The 11,212-nt window shown below is 36.0% G+C and overlaps 1 protein-coding gene across 1 annotated transcript; it reads right to left on the bottom strand.

The window, feature by feature from the left end:
• Positions 1 to 9,353: 9,353 nt before the first annotated feature.
• LOC141403127 (uncharacterized) lies at positions 9,354 to 10,748 on the bottom strand. The gene has a single exon (XM_073985290.1). The coding sequence runs from the start codon at positions 10,746 to 10,748 to the stop codon at positions 9,354 to 9,356; it is 1,395 nt and encodes a 464-aa protein (XP_073841391.1).
• Positions 10,749 to 11,212: the final 464 nt, after the last annotated feature.

Raw genomic sequence — 11,212 nt, 5'->3', positions numbered from 1 at the left:
ACTTTAGTGAAAAAGTTGTAAGTTTTCGCGGAAATTAGGAAAGCATTCAAAACAATTGGTAGTTTACAACTTGTTCTAATAAAATTCAAGCTGTTTATGCATCTGAAAAATATATAAAAAATTAGTACGTAATCTAAACATCGCGAAGATTCAAATGAAACCAAAACTATACAAATCCGTTTAGCAGTTTGCATATTATAGCAAAAAACAAAAAATATATTGAGGAAATTTATAAAATGTTTGTAAGAGAAAATATTTATTAAAATTTATTTTGTGAGTTAGTTGAACAAAATTTAAGAAAAATAGGTCGGAGTTTTTATTCTATTTTAGTTAAATTTCACGCAATAAATCACATTTTTTATTCTAATCACTTCTCGAAAACACGCTAACATCTAGCAGAAGATATGGATATCTTTCAAATAAATGTTGGGTTCCTTTAAATGGGGTATAATCTTGAAATAAAATTGTATCGGGTAATGTTCATTTTGAAATGCGTGTAAATCGCGAATTCCTCAAAATCACTTGGTGCGCATTCGGTTTACCAATACAGCGAATTCTTCTCTTTTAATTTGTACACATTTGCCAGGATTTACTTTGGCCGCTAAGATGTAGCATCGTCTGCAGTTTAGTGTGCAACGAATTGTATAACGCTTATATTTTGCACAAAGTGCATATACTTTTTATGCGCATCCGATTTCACTATTAACCGTGAAAAAATACATCGATCTAAACATATTTCAATAAAATCCATCAAGAACCGTGGATGTAGCATCACACAGTATTTTTTCAAACCGCTGTTTTCGCATAAACGCGAGTGATGATTCACTTTCTTCATTGAAATGGAAACGATCCACATAAAACGCGAATTAGTCAGCGATATTTTGAAAAACATTTTTCGCAAATTTTTCAATTTTTGCAGTAGCCATTTCCGCCGTTCTAGTAGATGGTTTTTACGATCTGTGATTCATATGATCCGGATCGTCGAAAAACTAAAAAATCGCGGGGTACCAGCACACTCAAAACGATATTGTAAATACTGTACCCAAAAAATAGGTTTTTTAGAAAAAATATCGCACTAAATTTTGGCCTTTAGCAGTAGTTTACTCTGCTGCTGTGTGGGCTACATACTCAATATACATATCAGATTATGAGAAATCGCGAGTTCTTTAATCTTATAATTGGTTTTTCGTAATATCCGAATGCGCGTCCCAGTTACATAAAAAATAAAAAAACACCTGAAATCCGGCTTCAAAATGTCAGCATCCATATAAGGTGGATGCAATGGAAATTTTGGAAAGTGATATATTAGAAGTGTAATCTTCATTTTGTATTCTCCTACTTTTACTTTGGACAGATGTCCGTCATTTGAATGGTTTAATCAGAAATCGAATAGCAATGTAAAAAACCTGTTTAGCGTCAACGTGTTTTTACCTATGTTTTTTCCTTTACGCGGTCGTAACTACCACGTAAATTAAATTTTTTTGCTAAATTTTTGAGCTTTGTACAAAAACATCTAAATTAATCCAGCAATAGTCATAGTTACTGGTAAACTACAATAGTTCGCGTATTATAATAGTGGCTTCATGGAAACTAAAAAATTTTGACTTTTCCTCATATACATCTGTACTGATTTGTTTGAAAATTGGCTCAATGTTTTTTAAGGCTAGTTCAGGTTGCATGTGTCAAATTTCAGTGATTTTGGTGCATTTTTATCTCATATCAGATGCGAATATATATGGAAGCTGCATTCAAATCTGGACCGATTTTCATTATTTTCTATAGGATTAATCCTTGTGCAGAAGATATGCTTTGTGCAAAATATTATATCAATCGAAGTATAAATGAGCTTTCTAGGACTTTTGATCAACTTTTAACACAAATTTCCCCTCTGTGGGACGGGTCACATATATTTTTCGTTTTATTTTGTCGAAATATGAAGATGGGTATGCCAACAGTAATTTGTTACTTACAGATCTTACGAAAGCGAAATTTTGACTTCTACAGTTCCCTTTTTTTAAATGCATATTTTTTAATTCGTTTCGCTTAAATACACGATTATTATGTTCTTAATGATCCCACAAAAACATATGCTGATCGGTTTATTCGTTTTCGAGCTTCAGTGGTCACCGCAAACTGCTTTAGTAAAAACAGTGTTTCGTAGGTGGCAATATTTTTCAAAAAAAAAAAAAATCTGAAAGTAGCTCAAGGTATTATAAATCAGATGAAAACAATATCTTTTGGAAAAAAATGGTAGATTAATTAATTGTGGACAAAATAAACTTATAATACTTTTTCCACATTATATTGTGAAGTATAAATATGCGAGATCTAAAACTAGTATTCCAGAGTGTATATAAGTTTTGTCATAAATGTGATGGTATATTAAGAAATCGATTCATATTGAAAGATGCAATTATAATTCTTTTGTCATGGAACATTACTAAATATAATAAATCCTTTGCTTACAAGTTTACTCATAGATTTCCTATAAAATGAATAAACGATTTATCAAAATGTTAATAAAGTTAATCTCTCTATCATAAAAAAACAAGTAAAAAAGCATTAAGTTCGGCCGGGCCGAACTTTTCATACCCTCCACCATAAAATATTCTGAACTAAAATGGAATAATTAGTTTTCATTCCTGTTCCCAACTTTAAGTGGGTACGTTAAAATGTCAGATAATGTACATAAAATGCTTCATTCGGAAGACCCTCTTTTATGGTGCCTATATCTAACTATGTATGTTGACAATTTTTGGTGGGCTAGAAATTGGGAGGTACCGTTATATAGGTGTTATAATAAAACATGGGCCTATGTTGACAGTTTTTAGGCCTTTAATGTCAAATAACTCCTAATTCAGTTAAAAATTTTAGCTAGAATCCTCAAAATACCGAAAATCGGTAATATTATAACTAATTCGGTCTAGAAATGTGACTTAAAACGTCAAAATACCTGAAATCGGGCGGTAACGTTACATGAGGGTTATTCCAAAACATGGACCTATGTCCACTAGTTATATAAGTTTATTGACACTTAAGAACCCTAAATGTCAATTTATAGCTAAATCGGTCTGAAAATGTAGATAAAAACGTCGAAATACCGTAAATCGGGGGGTACCGTTCTATGGGGGCTATACCAAAACGTGGACCTATGTCCACAACTTTTGTTATATAAGTTTATTGATACTTAAGAACCCTAAATGTCAAATTATAGCTAAATCGGTCTGAAAATGTAGCTAAAAAGTCAAAATACAGTAAATCGGGGGGTACCGTTATATGGGGGCTATACCAAAACGTGGACCTATGTCCACAAGTTTTGTCATATAAGTTTATTAACATTTAAGAACTTTAAATGTCAAATTATAGCTACATCGGTCTGAAAATGTAGCTAAAAACGTCCAAATACCGTAAATCGGGGGTTTTATGGGGGCTATACCAAAACGTGGACCTATGTCCACAACTTTTGTTATATAAGTTTACTGATACTTAAGAACCCTAAATGTCAAATTATAGCTAAATCGGTCTGAAAATGTAGCTAAAACCTTCAAAATACCGTAAATCGGGGGGTAGCGTTATATGGGGGCTATACCAAAACGTGGACCTATGTCCACAACTTTTGTTATATAAGTTTATTGACATTTAAGAACCCTAACTGTCAAATTATAGCTACATCGGTCTGAAAATGTAGCTAAAAACGTCAAAATACCGCAAATCGGGGGGTACCGTTATATGGGGGCTATACAAAAACTTGGACCGATATAGCCCATCTTCGAACTTGATCTTCCGACGGCTAAAAAAATGGTATTCCCCAATTTTCAGCGAAATCGGTCAACAAATGCGAACGGACGGACGGACGGACGGACGGACGGACGGACATGCATAAATCGACTCAGAAAGTGATTCTATGTATATCCCTAGAAGGAACTATGGGTCTATCTCGCTTCCTTTTGTATGTTACATACAAATGCACTAACACATAATACCCCTTACCACATAGTGGTGTAGGGTATAATAAAAACTCGTTTGATAAATGTAAAAAAAAAACATTTTGCCCGGAGTCGGAGTCGAGCTTTTTTTCACGACTCCAGACTCCGACTCCGACTCCAGCAAAATTTGCTAGACTCCGACTCCAGACTCCGACTCCGACTCCGCAGCCCTGATTCATACCATACTTCTTTGGAATACACTCCCACGTGAGATTCAAAATACCAGCAACTCGTTTGTCTAAAAAAAAAATGATATTTACAGATAAATGTGTGCATTTAATATTAGATTGGGTGTTTTGTAAAACTTTTTCTCTTTTAACTGTTTAAACTTATATGTAAGTAATCTTAATCAATTGTTTATTTTTGCACATTTGTATTCTAAATTGGATATTTCTTAGCATAAATAATCCTGCACTTTAATTATAAGACGTATGTATGCCTTGTTGTGTAGGTATTCAATAAGGAAAATTCTCTTATTTAAAGACAAATTGTTGATGTATTCAATAAGCCAAAAAATATGTGAAAACTGAACAACAACTTTCAGTCATTTCGGATTAATAATGTGGCTAAAACCTTCAAAAACCCGAATATCAGGCGGTACCGTTCCATGGGGGCTATATCAAAACGTGGACCAATACCAACAATTCTCTGTAGGAATATTTCACAGCCCCTTGGGAAGACTAAATACCAAATATCAGCTACATCGGTTGGATAATGTGACTAAAAGCTTAAAAATACCGAGAATCGGGATGTTCCGTACTAGAGATGGGCGCGTGCCTAAAAAATTAGGCACGAACATGCACGAACACGGCGTTTTTCGAGAAGGCACGAACACGCACACTCGCGCACGAAATTACAAACCCAGTAAGGAAAGGATCAAAGACGGGCGGGGCCGACTATATAATAGCCTACACGACTGTGAATATGTAAAATATGTATGGGAGCTAAATCCAAATCAGAACAGATTTCGATATAATTTTTCACATTTATTTGTAGACCAAATTCCGTCAGATAGTCCAAATTTCATCAAAATCGGACAAATATAGCGCGTTTCGTGCATCAAATGACTTAAATCGGGCGAATATATATATATGGGGTCTATATCCAAATCTAAACCGATTTCTATATAATTTGGCACACTTATTTCTAGACTAAATTCCGTAGCACATTCCAAATTTCATTGAAATCGGATATATATAGCCTTTTTCTTGCACCAAATGCCTTAAATCGGGCGAAGATATATATGGGGGCTATATCGAAATCTGAACCGATTTTTACCAAAATAAATAGCGTTCGTCCTTTGCCAAAAAAAAAAAACTATCTTCCCCAATTTTCATGCGAATCGGACAATAAATGCGACCTGTACTTTGTTTACAAAAATACATGGACAGACGGACAGACAGACGGACATGCGTAAATCGACTCAGAAAGTGATTCTATGTATATCCCTAAAAGGAACTATGGGTCTATCTCGTTTCCTTTTGCATGTTACAAACTAATGCACAAAGACATAATACCCCTTACCACCCTACACCACGGTATAAAAAGGATAAATCGATATAGGTGTACATTTGTTTTTAAAAAATATTCATATGTACTTCTAATTTTTCTATTCTTATTTAAAACCCATTATTTTGTCCAAGTTAGAACTCAAAAGTCTAGTACGCCTTTCGTTGAGAATATTTCCAGATGTGGAAAAAATCTCTCGCTCGTTGCTGAGCTGACGGGTATAGCCAAAAATTTCCTGGCTAATTGTTCTCAACGTTTTAGATTAGGCTGTTTCCAAAAGTTTAAAACATCAGTCGGGCTAGATAAAATGTATCAATTTCTGTATCAACTTTTTCATTTTTCGTCATTTTGATCCAAAAACTCTGATAATGTGGCATTGTAATTTCCTGCTCATCATATGTTCTCACTTTGTATATCAAGTAACATTGCTTTTACATTAGCTAATAAAAAATCATCTTCATATAGGTCATTTAAATATGTCTTCATTAGCCGGATTTAGTGCATTATCAGGTTTCATTTTCTAAGTCAAAATCTACCAGATTTCCCACACAAAAATAAATCCTCGTTTTGGGTGGATTTATTTTAAATCCGGCATAAATCCTCGTATACAACTCTGTTTTTTGCAACATGTTGCTAGAAAATACAAAAAGTTGCAAGCTGGGACAAGAAACAACCCAGCAAACCAAATGTCGGATGTCCGACATGTCTGAACAATTTCGGAAGCGACGTCGTTCAGATTTTGTTCCGATTTCTAAACGATTTTTCGCAGCGGAAATTGTTCAGATTTTGTACCGATTTCGTTCAGATTTCGGAACGAATGTCGGAAAGAAATTTCCTTTCCGAATTTCTCAAGGATTTTCTTCAGATTTCGTTACGAAATCGGATCGAAATCGATACGATGTCGCTCCGACATTTCGTTCCGAAATTCTGTCAACCACTTCATACAACTTTCGTTAAGATATCGTTACGATTTCGGATCAGACATCGGACGTATCGTCCGAATTTTGTTCCGATTTCGTTAAGATGTCGGTACGATTGGTTTGCTGGGAAGGTATATAATTTAAAATGTCAAAATTTGTAAACGTACGAAAAAAATAAATTTGATTTGATATACAAATTTGATTTGATACCGAGACAAATACTTGCAATGTTTAAACGATAAAATAATTCTTTATTTGCTCATAAGTTAGCATTAGTATCATAATAAGCTAACATTTTCAATACTAAACAATAAATTTGTAATATGCCGTAGGTTTTTTTGAAACGAGTTCAATTTACAACAACTTCTTATGACGTTTCAAATTCGATCGGATGGACTGATGCATCTACCTTGGTAATTGTGCTATGAACAAAAATCAGCTGATTGTAATTTAAATCCTCGAAAAGGTATATCTAAATACAATTAGATTTGTACTGGATTTATTAAATCCAGATGAGGCATTTTGAGAATTTTAACAACTTTTTGGCCGAACTACCTGTTATTTGACATTTGGGTTCCCAGTGCTCACAAATCTTCCCCACCAAAAATGTTCAACATAGGTCCATGTGTTGGTATAGTGGTAACTCCCGATTTTCGTTATTTTGAGGATTTTAGCTTCAATTTTTAACCAAACTTTCCGTAATTTGTCATTTGAGGTTCCTAGCGGTCACAACACCTCTGACTGGCATTTGTTAATATAGGTCCATGTTTGGATATATGACCAGTGTTGCCGAATTTGACGATTTATCGTCTTTTTGAGGATTTTTGGGCACAACATTTGAAAATGACGATTTGACGATTTTTCACGTAAGCGAAAATTGCATGAAATAAAAAATTTAACAAAAGAATATAAGGAAAACAATGTTTCAAACTAGAATCTTTTTTTAGCTTTTTTAATGTTCTTAGCAATTTCCAGGCATATTGGCTATATTTGGGTACATATCTGGAATACAAGTAGTTTGAGTTTTTTGAAAATTTTCGTTTAAGATTGTCAATTGATGAAAATCGTCTATCTCTTCGCAAAAAAATGTAGGAGTTCAGCTTTCTGCCCTCTTTAAGAAGATAGTTAGTCAGTCAGGTTTGAATGACACTCAGGCGATATTTGAGCAAAGCTTTCAATCAAAACTGGCAGTGTATTTACTTTGCTGCATCATTCAAAACTCGATAACCAAAAGGAAAACTCTCATCTGTGAAAGCTTTTTATTGCGGTATTTAAGTAAGATTAAGTTAGATTTACTGTATATTTTATGTAGCCAGACTCATTGTCATAACTATCAGCGAAAACGAAAATCAAACCAAGTTTTTGACTATGTTGACGTTTTTGACGATTTTCATAATGTTATTGACGATTTCCGATCAAAAACTGTCGGCAACCCATATAACGGTACCTTCCGACTTTAGGTATTTTGAGAATTTTAACTACTTTTTGTCCAAACCTGTTATTTAACATTGACTTTCAAAGTGGTCACAAAATTTTTCCACCAAAATTGGCAATTGTCAGTACTATCGTAAGTAATTGGACATCTGAGGTTCCCGGAGGTCACAAAATATCTCCAATAAAATTTGTCACACAGTGTGATATTTTTTTTTCCTTTATTACTCCTCTTGGGAGCATAGGGCTTCTACAAGATGTTTCCACTTATTTCTATCATTACAATATGTTTTTAATTCATCAAAGGATATATTAAGTTTCTTGATGTATGTGAGGATTGTTCGTCGCCATGTTGTTATCGGCCTGCCTCGCCTTCTACTGCCTTGGGGGTTCCATTCAAGAGCTTCTCTGCATATACTTTGTGGCGGTTTGCGTAGAGTGTGTCCGATCCATGACCACTTTTTCTTCTTAATTTGTATATTTATTGGCGTCTCGTTTGTTTTCCTCCATAGATCAGCGTTGAAGATTGTATTTGGCCAAAATATTCTGCATATTCTTCGTAAAAATTTATTGATCTGGGTTTGAATTTTTTGATTAATTGCATTAGTTGTTAGCCACGTTTCACTTCCGTATAATAGCGTCGGTTTGACGCATGCATTGAAAATATGCAATTTAGTTTGAAGGGATATCTGCGTTGAACGCCATATATGGTTTAATCTACCAAAGACTGAGCGAGCTTTCCCTAACTTGTATTGGACGTCGTCATATATGCCGCCATTGTCCGACATTATACACCCCAGATAGCAAAAGGAGGTCACCCATTCAATTTCTCCTTGTCCGTTTACAAGAAATTTATTGGTATTGTTGTGGTTGATATGCATGGCTTTAGTTTTTTTGATGTTGACTGTTAAACCGGCTTGTGCAGACAACTTCACTATCTCGTCCAGTTTGGATTGCATATCACTGTGTCTATGAGACATAAGACATATGTCATCGGCGAAATCAAGATCTTCGAGGTGGTTTTGAAGATTCCAAACTATCCCCCTTTTCTTTTTACTAACTTCACCCATTATGTTGTCTAGTGTGACGGCGAAGAGTAGAGGTGATAATGGGCAGCCTTGTTTCACTCCAGCGTTAGTGGAAAAGGTTTCACTGTACGTTGTGCCATGTCGAACCCTTAGCGTGGCCCCTTCGTACATTGCTTTTAGTAAGTTGACAATTTTAGGGGGTACTCCTTTGGCTGTCCATATTACGCTTCGGCGGATGGAGTCAAATGCCTTCTGGAAATCAATAAATACCAGGTAGAGTGGAGAGCGCCATTCGATTGACTGGTCTACGATAATTCGAAGCGTGTTAGCTTGGTCTACGCAACTGCGGTGGGGACGGAACCCAGCTTGTTCGTCTCGTAGAGTTCTTTCTATTTCCTGGAGCCTTGTGTTTATTATGACTGCAATTAGTTTGTATATTGTATTAAGTAATGTTATTCCTCTCCAGTTATTGCAGTCAGTTAGGTTGCCATTTTTGGCAATTTTATAATAATCCCCGTTTTCCAACTTTCTGGGAGTTGTTCCTGTTGCCAGGTTTCCACTATGAATGGGAGGAGGATTTCAGCTGAAACTAGTGGGTCGACTTGGAGAATTTCGGATGGTATGCCATCGTCTCCGGGTGCTTTGTTTCGTTTCATGGCTTTTATTGCTGTTGCGATTTCGTCAACACAGGGCGGATCGATGTTTATAGCTTCTGTCGCCGATGGTGATTGATATGTATTACCAGTTGCGACTTCACTTTCCTCATTTGGATTTATGTTGCTGGTTGTTTCGAAATGGTCCTTCCAACGCTGGGTTTGTTGTTCAGTTGATGTCAGAAGTTGTCCATTGATATCCATAATAGGTTTGTTTTGATTAAAGTTTTGTTTTCCTAGTCGTCCTATGATTTGGAATAGTTGACGCATATTATTTGATCCTGCGGCTTTCTCTGCTTCGTCTGCGAGGGATTCCAGATATTTTCTCTTGTCAGCGCGAGCAGAGCGTTTAACTGCTTTGGCTATTGCTCTATATTCAGCCCTTAGGCCGTTGTCTACGTTGCTCTGCACTTTGAGGATGTTTCGCCTTTGAATAAGATTCCAAGTATTGTCGCTTATCCAAATTTTACGTTCATTTTTATTTGCGTATCCTAGATTTGCTTCTGCTATATTGTTTATGGATTTACAAGTTTCTTCCCACCCTATGCGTTGGTCCGCACTCAGCATTTCTCTCATTGAGTCCGCAATATCTTTTTTCTTCCATTCACTAGAAAGCATTTTTAGGTCATATCGTTTGGTTGTTGCTTGTTTATTGTGCTGTTTATACAATTTGTTTAATTTGAGTTTTATGAGAGCTAGTACTAGTTCATGATCGGAGTCTATGTCTGCGCCGCGTTTAGTGCGCACATCAATTAAGGATGATTTCCAACGTTGGCGTATGCAAATGTGGTCTATTTGGTTTTTGGTGTAGCCATTTGGCGATGTCCACGTATATTTGTGTATATCTTTGTGGGGAAATAGTGAGCCTCCGATAACTAGGTTAAATTCCTGACAGAATCCAACAAAAAGCTCACCGTTGTCGTTTCTACTTCCCATGCCATGTTTGCCCATTATATTTTTTGCGTCGTCATTATTTGCACCAATTTTTGCATTAAAATCACCTGACAGGATCAGGACGTCACTTTGTGGTACTTTATTCATTACCGCTGTTAGTTCATTATAAAAAGTGTCTTTCGTGGTATCATCCGCATCTTCAGTAGGCGCATAACATTGAACGATCGTTATGGATTTCTTTATAGAACTGTAGAATCGTGCGGTTATGATCCGTTCATTAATGGGTTCCCAGTTTCTTAACGCCTTTTTAGTTTGTTTTGAAATCATGATTCCTACAGCCCTCTCACATCGGCCTTTATTTCCGCTGAACAATATTATGTTGCCATTTGATGATAAGTGTTCGCCCTTATCGCACCATCTCATTTCACTTATTCCTAATATATCCAACTTGTATTTTGCAAACTGTGCCTCTAGTTGCGCAACTCTCGATGTTTCTCTTAGCGTCCTTACATTCCATTGAGCTAATCGTATCCGTTTTCGTGAGCCAAGGGTCGTCATCGTTGTTTGGGGTGGATTTGTATTTTCTCTTGTTGAAGTTTCATAAATCGTTTTGGTTTCGGATAGGCGGATGATCGGTCCACCGTATCCTAGGATGGTAGTGGGACTGCCACTTTAGGAGCGCCATCCCGCCCGCTGTTGCAACAGTATTTTCGCTGTGCTGATGGGTAGGTTATACCGCCTTTTCTCGGTCGACAGAGCCTCGTTGGCGAAAACAGGGAGCACCAAGTCCC

Source organism: Musca autumnalis, unplaced genomic scaffold (assembly GCF_047663935.1).
Source record: "Musca autumnalis isolate F117 unplaced genomic scaffold, ASM4766393v1 scaffold_4, whole genome shotgun sequence".
NCBI classification, from domain to species: domain Eukaryota; kingdom Metazoa; phylum Arthropoda; class Insecta; order Diptera; family Muscidae; genus Musca; species Musca autumnalis.
The sequence above is the reverse complement of the archived record's forward strand: the minus strand, read 5'-3'. Positions and strand labels throughout refer to the sequence as shown.

Coding starts and splice junctions, on each gene's coding strand:
- LOC141403127 (XM_073985290.1), bottom strand. CDS start 10,748: ATGATTTCAAAACAAACTAAAAAGGCGTTAAGAAACTGGGAACCCATT.